At 40.1% G+C, this 19,718-nt stretch overlaps 1 protein-coding gene across 1 annotated transcript in view; it reads left to right on the top strand.

The window, feature by feature from the left end:
* Positions 1-395: 395 nt before the first annotated feature.
* The window catches only part of LOC129519956 (calcium-binding mitochondrial carrier protein SCaMC-1-like), a 49,536-nt gene continuing 30,213 nt past the window's right edge, over positions 396-19,718 (top strand). The window contains exon 1 of the mRNA XM_055340803.1: positions 396-578. Coding sequence (XP_055196778.1) covers positions 396-578 — 183 coding nt within the window. The remainder of the gene's footprint in view (positions 579-19,718) is intronic.

The raw sequence follows: 19,718 nt of genomic DNA, 5'->3' as shown, positions 1-19,718 counted from the left end.
GCGAGCGTGGGTGGCCCGGGAGCGAGCGCGGGTGGCCCGGGAGCGAGCGCAGGTGGCCCGGGAGCTCCGGCGCCTCGGCTTCCAGCTGCGGAGCGCGGCGCCCGTGGCGAGGCGGGGACCCGGCTGGCACGAGGCGGGCCTTCCGAGGGCCTCCGGAGGGCGCCCGTGCCCAGCGCGCGGGCCCGCTCGCCCCAGGCCCCGTCGGGCCGTTGCGTCGGCCGCCCGGGCGCGCGGACGGTCTGACTCCAGCAGCTCCGCTAGGCGGCGGGGCGGGGGCGGGGCCTGGGGGCGGGGCGGGGCCTGAGAGGGCCCGGGGCGGGGGCGGGGCGGGGCGGGGCCGGGGCGGGGGCTGGGCGGGGCCGGGGCGGGGCTGGACCCCGCGGGCCGGCCGGACCATGCAGCGCTGGCTGCGGGGCTTCGTGCTGCCCACGGTGGCCTGCCAGGAGGACGAGGACTCCTTCGGCTACAAGACCCTCTTCCAAGACCTGGACCGCGACGGGGACGGCTTGGTGGACATTGTCGAGCTCCAGGAGGGGCTGAGAAACTGGAGCTCCTCGTTTGGTGTGAACTCTGGGGCTGTGAGTGACCGAGGGGCGCGGCCCGGGAGCGTGGGGAGCTGTGCCGAGAAGTCGTTCACAGAACCGCCTTGTAAGCGTGGCGATCTCTTCTGAGAGGCGCCGCAAAGGACAGCAGTGCACCCCAGCGAAACACGTTCTCAGCCTCCTTTTTTTTTTTTTTGACATTTTATTTATTCATGAGAGACACGCAGAGAGAGGCAGGGACACAGAGGGGGAGGCAGGCCCCCTGCGGGAGCCCCACATCCCAGGACTGGGGGTCACGACCTGAGTCAAAGGCAGCCACCCGGGCCTCCCATCCTGCCTTCTTAAAACAGTCACTTTCCACAAAGACCAGAGCCTTCTCCTCGGCTCTTTGGGAGACGCTGAGTGGGTTTCTGGAGACTCGCCATCTACTGAACCCGCTCAGAATTTCAGGGGCCATGTCAGTTGGCCTTTGTGAACTCCTGAGCGAAGAGACTTGCTCTTTTCGCGGGATGTTCGCGGCCTGGGTTCCTGCGTCAGGGTCTTGTACAGAAGACAGGCACAGAGGGATCCTCAGATGCTCTTTCTGACACGGACACCAAGGTCTAAGGGGAATCAGACCTGACGGACTGACTGATTGACTTAGTGCTTTATGTAAATTAGGGATGTCTTCCTTCTCTGGACCAGTCTTGGCTTGATTATTTAAGAACTGTTAGGTGAAAGTTTCAAGATATCAAGAAAAGCAATTATTATATTTCCCCTCTGTCAGTGCCGGACAGTCCTCAGGTCATCCCACTTGGTTCAGCTCTCTACTGGCCAGCGTGTGCAGTTAGGAATCCGTAATGTTCCCAGGGCTCAGGAAATTCCTGTACGTGGTAGGACTAGTGGAACTTCTACTTATTATACAGCCCCTTGCTCTATAGTAAGACCTTCGGCCCAACGTGATGTAATGTGTGACCTTATGTCAAAAGACCACATACTCTTTAGCTACTGGATTGTCCTGCTGGCTGAGGCCCTGCAGGCAAGTGAGGCAGACACATACCTAAGATATATGTCAAGATGAAACACTGCACCTTTCAGGGTGGGATAGTTTCAGAGTCATTAACTTGATGCTCAGTGGCTGGTGGGTTTCCTGAAGGGATGATGTTATGTCGGTGGCCCAGTATTAGTCTCTGATGCTACTAAGTTGGGCATTTGGCAGCAGCAGCAGCTCTATTAGGTCTGGGGAGCGGGAGTCCATGCTGTTTGGCCACTCCATATGATAGCACTGCGTAAGCCCGGGTGTTCATGGTGTCCACCGAGAGAGCCTGGCTGACTTCATCTGGCTGGGTCATTCCGTCTACTTGGTTGTTCCGTACCTCTGCCTTGGTAGTAACTATACAACGTAAATCTATTTTTGCTTGGTGTCCACTCCCATAGATCCCCCTTTGTACATATCCCCCATACCTCTTTGTCTCTGATTTCTAGTCTTTTTTTGCTTCCAGGCTACTGGCCATGTGACCAAGCATTACTACTAGCCATGAGCCTATTTACATTGTTATCCCTTGCCACTTCTCTTTTTCATAAAGCGAATATTCAGGTGCAGTAATTGAAATTCTTTTCACTGAGTAGATTTCCTCTCACTGCTACCTTTCAGGATTATTCCTGAGTAGTGCCAAGCAGTGCCTAACGGGCCTTTTGCAGTTTGCACTCACATACTAAGAAACGTGTCCATGAATCAAGCTCATCCCATTTAGTCCTGGTCAGCTGGTCATACCGAATCTCCATGTAGTTATAGGTGTGAGTTTGGGGAGAGATAATGGTCTAACAGTGATGGGGTGTGGAACTTTGCTTGGCTCTTTGTGTGTGGGGCTTGCTTGTGCTCAGATTCCGCTTGTGCTTGATCTCAGATATACTGTTCCATCATATGGTTTGCTGCTGCAATCACCAAAACTTATAACTTGGTGGGTTTGCCTAACTCAAGATAGGCAATCCGGCTGTATGTCATTTGATGTCCTAGGTTTCAGCACTCTGTTTCTTTCACGGCCCCCTAGCATACCAGGAACTGCCACAGTTTTCTGCGGTAGATTCTCCTTTTGAGAGAATTTGTTATAAACCCCACATCACATCTTTTCTGCCTTTGGTACTTGCAATACCACAGAATCTACTGGGTCAGGTGGCCCAAGAGGCAGGGCTGCTTGCTACATGACTTGGATCTGCTGAAGAGCTCTTTCCAACTATGTCCCTATTGAGAGGTGTTAACATTTCTTGTTCCTCAGAAATGGGTCACAAAAGTTTTCTTAATTTTGAAAAATTTTACTTCCAGAACTCGAAGAGGCCTCTTTCAGGTACGTGTTTCCTTCCTAGATGAGTATGAGATACAACCATTTGCCCTTTATTTTCAGTGGTGGTAGGGATATGTCCTGACATCCTTCAGTCTACTGGTCCTGGAAATTAATTAATTCATGTGGTAGATCCCTGAATCCTCATGGACTCTATTATCTCCCACCTTCTGGAATACATGTATTTTACCAATGCTTCCAACCTATTGCTACTTTTTTAAAATAAGAGAATTATTATTATTTTTTAAAGATTCACTTATTTATTTTTAGAGGAAGAGAGAGTGTGTGGGGGTGAGGAGCAGAGGGAGAGGGAGAGAGAGTCCCAAGCAGTCCTTGCATTCAGCTCAGAGCCCAGTGCGGGGCTTGATCTTGGGATCCCAAGATCAAAACCTGAGTGGAAAGCAAGAGTTGGACACTTAACTGATTCACCCCTCATCACCACCCCCAATTGCTATTTCTTGTTCATCTAGTCAAATTAATGTGATGTTACCAATATAGTGAATGTGTAGATGGACCAGGTCCCTCTGTGACAGAGGGCAGGAGATTTAAACATATATTATTGCCTATGCCATGGGAATGCCAACTGCTTCTGGTTCTCCTTCTTAGTAAATGGAAAACAATGCATTCATCAGATCAGTGTCCCTGAGGCTGTGTTAATCTGCTCTTATAAAGATACCACATCTGGATCCAAAGCCTGCAATTGACTCCTCTGCTGCTTGGTTGAGTTTGAATTAGTCCGCTGTCATCCTCCACTGTGATCTACCTAAGTTTTTGTAGGACTCGGCATAGTGAATTAGACAATGGACACTTCCACTTTTGAATTCTTTAGTGAGTCTATTAAGTACCAATCTGTGCTATTTATTTTAGGATGTGATTTTTCTCCAATTATTTTGTTGTGGTAAAATACATATGACATAGGGCACCTGGGTAGCTCCATTGCTGAGCGTCTGCCTTTTGTTCAGGTTGTGATTCCAGGGTCCTGGGATCAAGTCCCATAATGGGCTCCCCGCAGGGAGCCTGCTTCTTCTCCCTCTGCCTATGTCTCTGCCCCTCTCTGTCTCTCATGAGTAAGTAAAATCTTTAAAAAATGCATATAGCATAATATTTATCCTCATAATCATTTTTAAGTATAGAGTTCATTGGTATTAAACAGATTCATAATGTCGTGCAAGCATCTGTCTCCATAACTCTTTTCATCTGGTGAAATGAAAATTTTATGCCCATTAAAAACTTCTCATTCCTCCCTCCCTCTAGCCCTTGGCAACCATCTTTCTACTCTCTGTGTCTATGATTTTGACCAGGTACTTCATGTAAGTGAAATCATGTAGTATCTGTCTTTTTGTGATTAGCTTATTTCACTTGGTGTCATATCCTCAGAGTTCATCCATGTTGTAGAAGACATCAGAATCTTTACTTTTTAAGCGTGAATAACATTCCATTGTATATTTATACCACAGTTTTGGTGCTGTATTATTGCCAATGCATTGATGGCCTACAGTAACATCTATCCAATTCCATAGTACTAGTAATTGGTATTTCTCCTGAATTTATCAAAAGCTGAGGTCATCAGCCAATGCATTCTCTTCCTATAACAGTTCACCATCTACCCCCCATGATGGTGTATCATGTGGAGTCTGCTTCCTAAGACCACTTCTGGTGCCAGCTGTCAGTGTTGTGTCCCATGATAGCTGCCTGTGATACTCAGATTCATGTGCAAAAAGTTTACTGAGGAATACTTCTAGGGCTAATACCTGTGAGAGCTGGAGTGTGAGTGAGTAAGAGTGCTTGGTTTGGGTATTTGAGGTCCCGTAGAAACAGCTAGGTGGATACAGCAAGTAGCAGTCGTGTAAATCTTGGAGAGATGTCAGGTTAGAGACGTACATTGTCAACATTATATATTTAAAGCTTTTTGTTGGGCGAGGTCCCCTAGGTAGAGGGCATATAAGACCTGCTCTGGAGACTGAGTCCTGGACCATTGCAACAGTTTGAGGTCAGGAACAGGAAGAGCCAACATAGGAGACAGAAGAGAAGCAGTTAGTGATGTGGAAGGGAGGTCAGGAGAGTATTGGGAAACAATTGGGTGCAGTATCTCCAGGAGAGTTATTATATGGAACTGAGAGGTCTGTTGAGACATCTCGTAAGATGAAGACTGAATTTAACTGTGGGTTTGTCAAGGTGAGGGAAGTGTCTAACCTTGAGTAATTTCATGTATGTGTGTACCTTGTTTGCTGGTTGTGTCTCTGAGGAAAGTGAGAGGGCTAGGATCCTGAATTGCTGGCTGCCTGACCACCTTCCTGTGCTAGTGATACGCTAGTGAAAAGTGATGGTGGGTGTACAGCACAGAGGATGCTCTGAGCTGGAGTTTTGGTCCGGATCTGCATTTGATTCCTGTCTGTGATGAGGGAAGTGGTGCTGTGCTACAGGTGGGCCTTGGTCTTGCCTTCCAAACACAATCCAGGCTAGTGGGTCTCCAAACTTGAATATATAGAAAGGAAAACTATTCTTGTATTCCCAAGGATTGAGTGAAATCATTTTTATCATGTTATTTAGATAGATCTTTAAATAAAAAAAGCATAAAATATACAGGCTTATAGAGCTTGTATACAAGCTCTATACATAAAATATACAAGCTCATAGCTCTTGTATAATCATAAATCCTAACAGATATACAAATGAAACACAAACAAGACTATAAAAACCACTGAAATTCTAATTAATAACATTTATTTAATGGGATAACTAATAGCATTAGGCTGGAACTAAGTTTCTACTCTCTTATGAATATTCTACTGATTGGTAAATTTGTTTGAGTTAAGCATCCTGAAATTGTCACATGTTTGATGTTTGCTTATTTCTCCCCCACTTTCTTTTTTCTTTTGTTTGAATATTGTGAGAACTGTTATTCATGTAGCAGGCTCTGATTTCACTGGATTTTACTTGGCAAAGAATGCGTTATTGCCTATGAGGTGAACCTCTGTTCTCCTTTTCATCAGCCGTCAACAAAGTGGTATTACTTGAAAGTAGCTGGTGTGTGAACTCAAATACACAGGGGCAATGAAATCAATATTAGGCCTACTTATAAGGTGGCTATCTGGTTGTTAGTGCTATTGGTCTTCAGATTACCTTCAAAAGGAAAACACAAAATTAGCACATTTCCGTAGAAAACACTCAGACCCCGAGCAGTTTGTTGATTTCAGGCTGAGAAATACCCAGATTGTGAGCAAATTTAAGCTGCTAGTGCCTTCTTTTCCCCTGGGCTCCACCCTGTTTCCCACCTCCCCTTAGAAGGGCCTAGAAAACCAGCATAGAGTTTACTATGCAGAAAGAAATGCACAAGTCTTAGAATTCTTGTTATAATCTTTTTACTCCATCCAGTAAAACTCCCCTGTTTTAGGACCGGGCCTCATTATTTTTGATCTGCTATCGGTGCTCTTATTCCTTTAGGAAGGAGAGGAAAGTAGCAGGAAGACAGCTTTCCTTCTCTCACTACCACCCAAACCTTTCTGTGATTTCTGGAACTTTTGTTCTGTGGTTAAATAACCTCTCTCAGCACTTCAACCTCTTTGCAGAGCTTTGCCTTCCCCTGCTGTTCTGAAATGAAGCAGCTCTCCTCTGAAGAGTCCTCCTGTAGCCCTCTCAGGATTGGAGTCCCTCCTCCCCTCTCTCCTCTCTCCCCTCTAACCACCTGCTTCATGGAAGCCCATGCCACCGGCCATCTGATCTGACCATTTTATTCTTTGCTGCTCACTGAGCTTCTATATAAACTTTTTTGTCACTGAAGACTCAGCACCTGCTAACAGTCTTCATCTCCACTGCAGTTGAAGTCAGTTGGTAGAAAATCCCACCTGACGATTCTGATAAAAAAGTGTTTCAAAGGTTCCAAGGAGAAGAAAACATTTTTCTGATTACCTTACTCCCAATAATCTCTATGACCATTTAAACTCCATGGCGTACACAGTATAGCATCTTAGGAATACCTGCTTTCCAAAGGAAAAAAAATATACACCTTGGAGCTTCATTAAACAAACACTACAATAGAAAATTGTAAATTGCTTTGGAAGACTTGTTCAGCAAAGGGAATAAAGGGGAATAAGTGAAGTTGGTAGACAAGGACTAAAAATTTCAGGAAAATGAACAAATGAATGGAAAAAGTTTTTCTTTTTTTTATTTGAGAGACATGAAGTGTGTGCATGTGTAGGGGGAGGGGCAGAGAGAAGAGGAAGAGAATCTTCTTTAAAAAAAAAAAAGATTTATTTATTTTTAGAAACAGAGAGAGGAGACATGAGCAGGAAGGGCAGAGGTGAGGGAGAGGGGATTCCAAGCAGACTCCGTGCTGAGTATGAGCCCAGTGGGTTCGATCTCCCAACCCTGAGATGACAATGTGAGTCAAAACTAAGATGCTTAACCCACTCTGCCATCCAGGCACCCTAAAAGGACGAAAGAGAATCTTAAGCGGGATTCATGCTTACCACGGAGCCCGAGGCAGGGCTTCATCTTACGACCCTGAGATCATGACCTGAGAGTGGAAATCAGGAGTCAGTCACTCAACTGACTGAGACACTCAGGCACCCCTGGAAGAGGTCTTTCAATCTTATATAGTATTATTTTCATACATTTATAAAATATGGAAAAATTTAGGGAGAAACTTTAAAATTTGGCTGTGATACCCTAGGATTTATTATTTAATTAAAATTTGAGAGCTTTATAATGATAAATAATGGTAATTTTGCCAATTTATATTCATGTATTTCTAGATATTTCAGATTTCTAGTAAGTTTGCCAATATTAAAGCAAAGGAAAAATCTAGTTGAAATGTGTTTCACTTATCAGTGAATAGATGTTATGCTATATGATGATAAATAAGAGAGTGCTTCACATCTTTAAAATTAATTTTAGTATTATATAGGATGAGAAATCAATGAAAGACATTATAACTACCCTCCATCACCTCTTAAAGGTATAAAGACTTAGTTATCCTCTTACGATATGAACAAACAAAACATCATTTCAACAACTTTCCTGCAATACAAAAAATGTGCACAAGTACAATTTCTTGTTTTTGTTTGTTTTCCTTAGAATAAAATTCTAGGTGAGTAACTTCAAGCTCAAAAGGTATGAATAAGGATCTTAGTACATACTGCAAAATTAGATTGTACTCATTTATTGCCATGTATAAGAGTGCTTTTTCCTACACCCTCACCAACAGTAGGTAATTTAAAAAAATTATTACCAATTCAATATGACACCTAGCATATTAATAATTTCAAACGAGAGGGATGCCTGGGTGGCTCAGTGGTTGAGCACCTGCCTTCCGCCCAGGGTGTGATCCTGGAGTCCTGGGATTGAGTCCCACATGGGGCTCCCTGCATGGAGTCTGCTTCTCCCTCTGCCCGTGTCTCTGCCTCTCTCTCGGTGTGTCTCTCATGAATAAATAAATACAATCTTAAAAAAATAATTTCAAATGATAAATTATTTCATCATGCCATCTGGTCTTAATACAGAGGTTACTTTTTTAAAATTCATAATGTTTTTGGACCTATTTTTCCTTTTTTTTTAAAAAAAAAGATTTATTTACATATTTTACAGAGAGAGAGAGCATGAATAGAGGTGCAGAGAGAAAGGGAGAGAGAATCTGTGCCACGTGCAGAGTCTTGACGCAGGGCTTGATCTCACAACCCTGAGACTGCGGCCCCAGCTGAAACCAAGAGCTGGATGCCCAACCAATTGTGCCATACAGGCGCCCCTCCTTTCCTTTTATATATAGTCAAATATGTCAGTCTTTTGTTTTTGGTTTCTTTTGTCTGAGTTTGATTCTAAATTGTTAATATAATGTGAATAGTAATTTTTAATCTTCCTGTGTATTTTTTATTCCTCAGCGATTAGTATCCAATTTCTACCTGCATAGGTTGTTAGGTTCGGGTATGGAAATCATATTTAAGCCAGCAAACGTGAAAAAAGGTTTACTTTCATTAACAATGCAAATTGAAACAAAGATAATTTTTCTTTCCTTCCTCTTTCCCTTCTTTTCTTTTTTCCTTTCTTCCTTGTCAGTTAAGATTGGCAAACATTGGAAAAGTTTGATGATATTTGGTATTTTTCATAATTTGGGAAAGCAAGCACACTATAATATTTTTGATGAGAATATAAATTGACATTCCTTTTTAAAAATTATTTATTTTAGTATAATTGACATACTAATGTTATATCAATGTCAGGTGTGTAACACAGTGATCAAACTTTCCTATATGTCATACTGTACTTACCACAAATGTAGCTACCATCTGTCACCAAACAACTCTATTACAATGCTATTTCTGTGATTACTCATTTCATCACTAGAAGTCTTTAATCTCTCACTCTTCTCCACCCATTTTGTCCATCTTCCTAACTCTGTCCTCTATGATGACCGTGAGCTTGTTCTCTATATTTGTAGGTCTGATTATGCTTTTTGTTTATTTGTTGGTTTTGCTTTTTAGATTCCACATATAATTGGAATCGAGTGGTATTTGTCTTTCTTTGTCTGACTTACTTCCTTTTTCATAATACCCTCTAGGTTCAGCTGTGTTGTTGCAGATGGATTGATCTTGTCCTTTTTTATGGCTGAATAATGTTGTATATATCTGCCATATTTTCTTTACCTATTCATCTGTCAGTAGACACTTTGATGGCTTTTGTAAATAATACTGCAATAAACATAGAGGTATATAAATCTTTTCAAATTAGTGTTTTTATTTTTTTTTGGGGGGGGGGCAAATACCCAATAGTTGAATTATTGGATCATACAGTATTTCTGTTTTTAATTTCTGAGGAACCTCTCTCCTGTTTTCCACAGTGGCTGCAACCAATATACATTTCTACTAATAGTGCATAAAGGTTCCTTTTTCTTTACATCCTCTCCAGCACTTGTTATTTCTTGTCTTTTTTGATTCTAGCCATTCTGACAGGTGTGAAGTTTTGATTTGCATTTCCATGATAATTAATGATGTTGAACATATTTTCATGCGTCTGTTGGCATCTCTGTGTCTCCTTTGGGAAAATGTCTATTCAGTTCCTCTGCCCGTTTTTTAATCAGATTATTACTTTTTTGGCATTGAGTTGTATTAGTTTTTTATATATTTTGGACATTAACTCCTTATTGGATATATCATTTGCCAATATCTTCTCCCATTCAGTAGGTTTCCTTTTTGTTTTGTTGATGGTTTCCATTATTGTACAAAAGCTTTTTATTTTGGTGTAGTTCCAATAGTTTATTTTCCTTTCTTTTCCTTGCCCCTGAAGCTATATCTAGAAAAATATTGCTATAGTCAGTATCAGAGAAGTTACTGCCTATGTTCTTGTGTAGGAGTTTTATAGTTTCAGGTCTTTAATCCATTTTGTTTTGTTTTTTTTTCTTTCTCTTTAATCCATTTTGAGTTTGTTTTTGTGTATGGTGTAAAAAAGGGGCCAACTTTCATTCTTTGCATGTAGCTGTCCCATTTTCCTACGACCATTTATCAAAGAGATTATCTTTCCTTGATGGTACATTCGTGCCCCTTTTTGGTAGAAAATTGACCATATAAACGTGGGCTTATTTCCGGACTCTATTCTGTTCCATTGATCTATGTGTCTATTTTTTTTGTGCCAGTACCATACTGTTTTGATTACTGCAGCTTTGTAGTGGATCTTGAAATCTGGAATTGTGATACCTCCAGCTTTGTTCTTCTTTCTCAAGATTGCTTTGGCTATTTTGGGTCTTTTGAGGTTCCACAGAAACTTTAGGATTATTTGTCTGGTTCTGTGAAAATACTGTTGTTATTTTGGTAGGGATTACATTGAGTCTGTAGATTGCTTTGGGTAATATGGATATTTTAACAATATTAATTTTAACAATCCATGAGCATGGAATGTCTTTTAATTTGTTCATGTTTCTTCAATTTCTTCATCATTTTTCCCCCCTTTATCATTGTTTTATAGTTTTCAGAGTACAGGTCTTATACCTCCTTAGTTAAATCTATTCCTAGGTATCTTCAATTTCTTTCATCATTTTTCCCCCCTTTATCATTGTTTTATAGTTTTCAGAGTACAGGTCTTATACCTCCTTAGTTAAATCTATTCCTAGGTATTTTATTATTTATTGTCTACTGTAAGTGGATAAATGGTATTGTTTTCTTAATTTGTCTTTCTGCTATTTCATTATTAGTGTATAGAAAACAGTCAATTTGAAGAGACCTTTCCACTAAAAGCATCTAGATCAGCTTAAGATCTCCATCTTTGAGCAGACATGTAGGGTGGCCAAAGAAATGGATTAAAAATGGTAGGTGAAGTGGGGTGCCTGGGTAGCTTAATCAGCTAAGTGTCCGACTCTTGATTTCGGCTCAGGTCATGATTTCAGGGTTGTGAGATCGAGCCCTGCATTGGGCTCTATGCTGGATGTGGACCCTCTTTAAGATTTTTTCTCCCTCTGCCCCTCTCCTCACTCTCTCTCTCAAATAAAATAAATCTTAAAAAAAATTTCATTGTCTGATGCTTCATTTGCTTACCCCTTAGCAGTACCAGCCATTAGACGAAAGTATCTGGTAGAGATTTTTTATAAAACAGAGGCCATGCCAAGTTTGGGTAGAAAAACAACACACCACCACATCACACCAACAGTCAGGACTTCCTGCCCCTGAATTTTAACAGCCATCAATCTGGTCAGGAGATGCACATTCAAGTCATTCAAAAAGATCAAATGGATACATGCTGATTAAGAATACATTTCCTGGGGGCACTTGATTGGTTCACTCAGTTAAATGTCTGCCTTCAGCTCATGTCATGCCTTCGATCCCTGGGGTCTTGGGATCCAGCTCCTCATCGAGCTCCTTGCTCAGTGGGGAGCCTGCTTCTCCCTCTCCCTGCCGCTCCCCTTGCTTGTGTGCACTGGTGCTCTCCCTCTGTCAAATGGATAAATAAAATCTTTAAAAATATATGTTTCTTGGTGCTTGCTGCGGCAGCACATAAACTAAAATTGGAAAGAATATGTTTCCTGAAATCTTCCTAGGAAGGCAACTTAAGTGAAACTGGTTCTGATAGAAAGCATGCAAGAGAGTTAAGTGCAAGGTGGAATTTTTTTTCTTTACAGAACAGAAAATTGACTGAAAGAGCAGTGTCTTCTCAATTTTTGTACCCTAAGAAGAGTACACATATCACCTCTTCTGGAATCTAATACACTGGCTTCATTTTCAAAATGAATAATTTTATTTCCCTCGAATGCAACCATATATTTTAAATGTTAAGCATGTGATAGGTACAAGATTTCTTCAGTAACCCCAGGACTTCTACAAGCTACTCTGGAGCTTACAGCCAAATAGTCCAGGGAGTCAAATACTAAAGGTTTCTTCACAGTCATACCTTCCTTTGATATTTGGGTTATTGAATACAGACTCACTGGGTAACTTGTCCTCAGTATTGTCCATTTCTGTTTCTTAAAGTGTGAGCTGTATTTTCTTTTCTTCCTTTTGTTTTCATTTTATTTTATTTTATTTTACTTCACTTTACTTCATTTTGTTTTATTTTCAACACGATAAGTATACTCTTTAATCCTCATCTCCCCACCCGCCTCCCTTTGATAACCATCAATTTGTTCTCTATAGTAAGAGTTTGTTTCTTGGTTTCTCTCTCTCTCTTTTCTCTTGGCTCATTTTTTTTTGTTTGTTTCTTAAATTCCACATGAGTGAAATTATATGGTATTTGTCTCTCTCTGACATATTTCACTTAGCATTATACTCTCTAACTCCATCCATGCCATTACAAATGGCATGATTTCATTCTTTTTTTCCCACAAACTAAAGTTATTTTTAGTAGTGTGAGATACATAAATTGTTCACTTCATTCTGAGCATGATCAATTAATTCATACTCTGAATGGATACAGAGCAGGATATTATGAGTTTCCTTGTCTCTCATGGAGCTGTGATTTGTACTTTCCTGACAAGTTTATTTTAAAAATGATTGGATAATTTCATCCTATATTTAAGCATTATTTGAGGTAATGAATCAATCTTTAAAAGATACTTAGGGTACTGGAGAACTTGTCTTCAGAAGATGACAAAATTCACTTATAAGTGGCTTTATCCAGCACAGTGCCCTTGAAGGGACTAATCCCTACTCACGCGTAGAGGGTTTTTTTCCCCCTCTTTTTAAAATAATCCTTTTTAAAAGAATTTTAATTGATCATCCAAGGTTACATTTCAAATCACACAAGTAATTGTAACTATGGAAGGACCATATCTTCATTCTTTAACTTTTTGTTTGCTGGTTTCTTTTATTTTTATTTTTTTTTATTTTTTATTTTTTTTTAATTTTTATTTATTTATGATAGTCACAGAGAGAGAGAAAGAGAGGCAGAGACACAGGCAGAGGGAGAAGCAGGCTCCATGCACCGGGAGCCCGACGTGGGATTCGATCCCGGGTCTCCAGGATCGCGCCCTGGGCCAAAGGCAGGCGCCAAACCGCTGCGCCACCCAGGGATCCCTGGTTTCTTTTATTTTTAAACAAATTTTTATTTGTTTAATTTTATTTATTTACTTGCAGGTGGAGGAGGGGGGAGGAGCAGAAGAAGAGGGAGAGAATATCAAGCAGAATCCCTGCTGAGTGGAGAGCACCATGGGAGGGGGCATAATCTCATGAACCTGAGATCATGACCTGAGCCGAAATCAAGAGTTGGTTGCTTAACCTGCTGAGCCACCCAGGTGCCCCTGGGTTTTTTTTTTTTTGTTTGTTTAAGTTTTTATTTAAATTCCAGTTAGTTAACATGCACTATAAAATTATTTTCAGGTGTACAATATAGTGAATCAACATTTCCATACATCACCTGGTGCTCATCACAAATGCATTCCTTAAACCCATTCCCACTCCTCCTCTCACTACCACTCCCTGTCTCCCCCCCATACCCAACCTTACCATCAGTTTGTTCTCTAGAGTTAAGATTCTGTTTCTTGGTTTGCGTCTTTCTCTTTTTTTTCTCTCTGCTCATTTGTTTCTTAAATTCCACATTTGAGTAAAATCATATAATGTTTATCTTTCTCTTATTTTGCTTAGCATAATACTTTATAGCTCCACCCATGTCATTGCAAATGACAAGATTTCTTTCTTTTTTTGTGGCTGAATAATATTCTAATATATATATATATATATCACATTTTCTTTATCAATTAATGTATTGCTGGATAATTGAGCAGGTTCCATAATTTGGCTATTTTAAATAATGCTGCAATAAGTATAGGGATGCATGTATCCCTTTGAATTAGTATTTTGTATTCTTTGGGTAAATGGCCAGTAATGTGATTCCTGGATTGTAAGGTGGTTCTATTTTTAAGGAACCTCCATACTGTTTCACACAGTGGCTGCATCAGTTTTCATTCCCACCAAGGAATGAAAGGGTTCCCCTTTCTGTTCATCCTTGTGAACATCTGTTGTTTCCTGAGTTGTTAATTTTAGCCATTCTGACAGGTGCAAGTTGCTATCTCATTGTGGTTTAGACTTCTGTTTCTCTGATGAGTGATGTTGAGCATCTTTTCATGTGTCTGGTTGCCATTGTATGTCTTCTTTGGAGAAATGTCTATTCATATCTTCTGCCCATATCTTAACTGGATTATTTGTGTGTGTTGATTTTGATTAGTTCTTTATAAATTCTAGATACTAGCTCTTTATCTGCTATGTCATTTGCAAATAACTTCTCCCATTCTGTCAGTTGCCTTTTAGTTTTGTTGGCTGTTTCCTTCACTGTACAGAAGCTTTTTATCTTAATGAGGGCCCAATAATTCATTCTTACTTTTGTTTCCCTTGCCTCTGACTTGTCTAGTAAGAAGTTGTTCTGGACAAGGTCAAACTAGCTGTTTTCTCCTCTAGGATTTTGGTGGTTTCCTGTCTTATATTTAGGTCTGTCATCCATTTTGAACTTGCTTTTGTGTATGGTGTAAGAAAGTGGTCTAGTTTCATTCTTCTGCATATTGCTGTACAGTTTTCCCAACACCATTTATTGAAGAGACTCTCTTTTGTCCCCATTCGATATTCTTACCTGATTTTTTGAAGATTAGTTGACCATACAGCAGTGGATCCATTCCTGGATTCTCTATTCTGTTCCATTAATCTGTATATCTGTATTTGTGCCAGTACCATGCTGTATTGATGATTACAGCTTGAAGTCTGGAACTGTGATGCTTCCCGCTTTGCATTCCTTTTTCAACATTACTTTGGCTAGCTATTTGGGTTCTTTTCTGCTTTCTTACAAATTTTAGGATTCTTTGTTCTAGCTCTGTGAAAAATGCTGCTGTTATATTGATAGGTATAGAATTGAATGTGTGAATGTGTACTTTGGGTAGTATGGACATTTTAAGAATATTTGTTCTTTCAATCCATGAGCATGAAATGTTTTTCTGTTTCTTTGTGTCTTCCTCAGTTTCTTTCATAAGTGTTCAATGGTTTTCACCTTACAGATCTTTTACCTCTTTAGTTAGGTTTATTCCTAGGTATCTTATGGTTTTTGATGTAATTATAAATGGGATTCATTCCTTGATTTCTCTTTCTGCTACTTCATTGTTTGTGTATAGAAATGCAATAGATTTCTGTAGGTTGATTTTATTTCCTGCAACTTTGCTGAATTCATGTATCAGTTCTAGAAAATTTTTGGTGGAGTCTTTTGGGTTTTCTACATAAAGTATCATGTCATCTGTGAAGAGTGAAAGTTTGTCTTCTTCCTTTTGGATTTGGATACCTTTTTTTTTCCTTTTTGTTGTCTGGTTGCTGAGACTAGGACTTCCAGTACAATGTGGAACAACAGTGTTGAGAGTGGATCCTTGTGTATTTTTGACCTTAGGGGAAAGCTGTCAGTTTTTCCTATTGAGAATGATATTAGCTGTGGACCTTTTGTATGGCCTTTATGATGTTGAGCTATGTTCCTTCTATCCCTACTTTCTTGAGGGTTTTTATCAAGAAAAGATACCCTCATAGAATGAGTTTGGAAGTTTCCCTTCCATTTCTGTTTTTTGGAACAGCTTCAGAAGAATAGGGAATAATTCCTCCTCCTCCTCCTCCTCCTCCTTCTAAATTTTATTTATTTATTCATGAGAGATGCAGAGAGAGAGAGAGAGAGAGAGAGAGAGAGAGTCAGAGACATAGGCAGAGGGAGAAGCAGGCTACTTGTGGGGAGCCTAATATGGGACTTGATCCTAGGACCCTGGGATCACGACCTGAGCTGAAGACAGATGCTCAACCACTGAGCCACCCAGGCACCCCACTAATACTTCTTTAGATGTTTGGTAGAATTCTTCTGGGAAGCCATCTGGCCCTGGACTCTTGTTTGTTGGGAGATTTTTGATTTAATTTCTTTGCTGATTATGAGTCTGTTCAAATTTTCTATTTCTTCCTGTTTCAGTTTTTAATAGTTTATAGATTTCTAGGAATTGATCCATTTTTCCAGATTGGCATATAAATATTCTCTTATAACCATTTGTATTTATGTGGTGTTGATTGTGATTGTTCCTCTTTCATTTGTGGTTTTATTTATTTGTTTTCTTTCTCTTTTCTTTTTGATAAGTCTGGTTAGGGGTCTATCAATTTGGTTAATTATTTCAAAGAACCAGCTGCTGCTTTCTTTGATCTGGTCTATTTTTTTTAAAATTTCTATATCATTTATATCTGCTCTAATCTCAATTATTTCCCTTCTGCTGGTTTTAGGCTTTATTTGCTGTTCTTTTTCTGACTCGTTTATTTATTTATTTTTTTTAAATTTTATTTATTTATGATAGTCACAGAGAGAGAGAGGCAGAGACACAGGCAGAGGGAGAAGCAGGCTCCATGCACCGGGAGCCCGACGTGGGACTCGATCCCGGGTCTCCAGGATCGCGCCCTGGGCCAAAGGCAGGCGCTAAACCGCTGCACCACCCAGGGATCCCTTCTGACTCGTTTAGATGGAAGATTAGGTATTTGAGACTTTCCTTGTTTCCTGAGGAAGGCCTGTATAGCCATATAATTCTGTCTTATGACCACTTTTGCTGTGTCTCAAAGTTTAGACTGCCATGTTTTCATTTTCATTTGCTTCTGTGTATTTTTTCATTTCTTCTTTAATTTTCTGGTTAACCCATTCATTCTTTGGGATGATAGGTAGGAAGTTCTTTAGCCTCCATTTATTTGTGGTCTTTCCAAATTTGTTCTTGTGGTTGACTTCAAGTTTCATGGTGCTGTGGTCTGAAAACATGCATGGTATGATCTTAGTCTTTTTGTAGTAATTGAGGCCTGATTTGTCAACCAGTGTGTGATCTATTCTGGAGAATGTTCCATGTGCACTTGAAAAGAATGTGTATTCTGCTGCTTTAGGTTGAAAGAAATGTTTTGAATATGTCTGTGAAATCCCTCTGGTCAGGCGTGTCATTCAAAGCCATTGTTTCTTTGTTGATATTCTTAGGTCAGCAGTTTAAATAATCTGTCTGTTGCTGTGAGTGGGGTGTTCAAATCTTTTACTACTATTATATAATTATCAATTATTTTCTTTTTTTTTTTTTTTTTTTTTTTTTTTAATTTTTATTTATTTATGATAGTCACAGAGAGAGAGAGAGAGGCAGAGACACAGGCAGAGGGAGAAGCAGGCTCCATGCACCGGGAGCCCGATGTGGGATTCGATCCTGAGTCTTCAGGATCGCGCCCTGGGCCAAAGGCAGGCGCCAAACCGCTGCGCCACCCAGGGATCCCAATTATTTTCTTTAAGTTTGTTACTAATTTATTTATATATTTGTCTACTCCCAAGTTTGGGGCATAAATACTTATAATTGTTAGTTCTTTTTTTTTTTTTAATTGTTAGTTCTTATTGGATAGAACCCTTTAGTATGTTGTAGTGCCCTTCTTCATCTCTTACTACGTCTTTGGCTTAAAATCTAGTTTGATATAAGTATGCCTATGCCAGCTTTCTTTTAATGTCCGTTAGCATGGTTCTCCATCCCCTCACTTTCAATCTGGGGGTGTCTTTGAGTATAAGATGAGTCTCTTATAAGCAGTATAGTGATGGTCTTTACCCTATGTCTTTTGATTGGAGAATTTAGATTTTAGAGTAATTATTGATAGATACGAATTTAGTGTCATTGTATAACCTATAAAGTTGCCCTTCCTGTAAATTGTTCCTTTGTAGTCTTTGTTTCAAAAGAAAGGCACTAAAAGGTGTCTCTTCCCTGCTCATAGGGTGCCCTTTAACATTTTTGCAGATCTGGTTTAGCGTTCATGAACTTGTTTAGTTTTTCCTTGCCTTAGAAAGTTTATTTCTCTATTCTGAATGACAGCCCTGCTGGATATAGTATTCTTTGCTGCCTATTTGTCCTATTCAGGACATTGAATATATCATGCCATTCTCTTCTGGCCAAGCAAATTTCTGTGGAAAGATCTACTGCTAACTTTATGTGTCTACCCTTATAGATTAAGGACCATTTGTCCCTAGCTGCTTTCAGAATTCTCTCTTCATCTTTGTATTTTGCAAGTCTCACTATGTCTTGTTGTTGACTTGTTTTTGTTGATTTTGAGAGGAGTTCTCTGTGCCTCTTGGACTTGAATGCCTGTATCCTTCCCCAGATTAGGGAATTTCTCAGCCATAATTTGTTCAAATAAAACTTCTGCTCCTTTTTTCCACTATTCTTCTTCTGGTACTCCTATGATACTAATATTATTGTGCCTAGTGGAATCGCTAAATTCTCTGTCTATATTTATGATCTGATAATTTTCTTTCCCTCTTCTTTTTCAGCTTCATTATTTTCCATAGTTTTATCTTCTGTATCACTTATTCGGTTCTCTGCTTTTTCCATCATCTTTCATTACTGTGATTAGATCCAGTCAGTTTTGCATCTCAGTTATATCATTTTTTATTTCAGCCTGACTAGTTTTTAGGTCTTTTATCTCTGCAGCCAGTGTTTCTCTGGTATCCTCTATGCTTCTTTCAAGCCCAGCTAGTATTTTTATGACTGTTGTTCTAAATTCTTGTTCAGATATATTGCTTATATCTGTTTTGAGTAAATCCCTGTTGTGATTTCTTCTTGATCATTCTTCTGGGGAGAATTCCTCTGTCTTGTCATTATGTCCAGGTTTCTGTCTTTCACATGTTATGAAAGCTTGTTGTGTTTTCTGCTCCTGAGAGTAATACTATATTAAGAAGGAGTCCTACACTGTCCAGGGCCTGGCACTTCAGGAAGTGTTTCTGGTATATGCTTTGTGCACTCTGCTATTGTGTTTTGGCTGCTTTCCCCCACAGGTCAGTCCTCTGCAGAGTTCCTCCTTGCTTACAGTGGGGAGTGTTTAGACTTTTAACTAAGTGTGCTTTGATTTAGTTTGTTAAGATATGCTTAAAAAGGACAGGGGGAGCCTGACCCAAGAAAAGAGAAAAGGAAAAGGAGCAACAAACAAATGAACAGACAAACAAACAAAAAAGTATAAGCTTGAGTCCAAAGAAAAAAAGGAAGGAAAAGAAAAAAAAGAAGCCTGATCCAAAAAATTAGAAAAGGTAATAAAGAAACCAATAAATGAACAAAAGACTATGAGCCTCATTCCAAAGAAAAAAGAAAAGAAAAAAAGAAATAAAAAAGAGAAAAAGAAAAAGAAAGCCTGGTTCTGTTTCCACCAGGACTGAAGCTGAGTCTTTGCAGCATTCTATGACCCGTAGACTTGGTACATGAAAGGGTCCTGTGTTGGTCTTCTAGAGAAGAGGCTGGCTTACAGTTAGAACTGCACTTGTAAAGATGCTCCTGCCAGGCACAGGGGCCTCAGGTTTGGTGTAAGGAACTCCAGCCTCCACTGGAGGTGCTGTTTCTCTCTGAAGTCTGGCAGTGCTGGTGGGCACGGGGTGGAAGATGGTGTCACCTTACCCT

Source organism: Nyctereutes procyonoides, unplaced genomic scaffold (genome assembly GCF_905146905.1).
Source record: "Nyctereutes procyonoides isolate TBG_1078 unplaced genomic scaffold, NYPRO_anot_genome, whole genome shotgun sequence".
In the NCBI taxonomy this organism is placed as follows: domain Eukaryota; kingdom Metazoa; phylum Chordata; class Mammalia; order Carnivora; family Canidae; genus Nyctereutes; species Nyctereutes procyonoides.
This window is presented reverse-complemented; position numbering and strand designations above follow the sequence as displayed.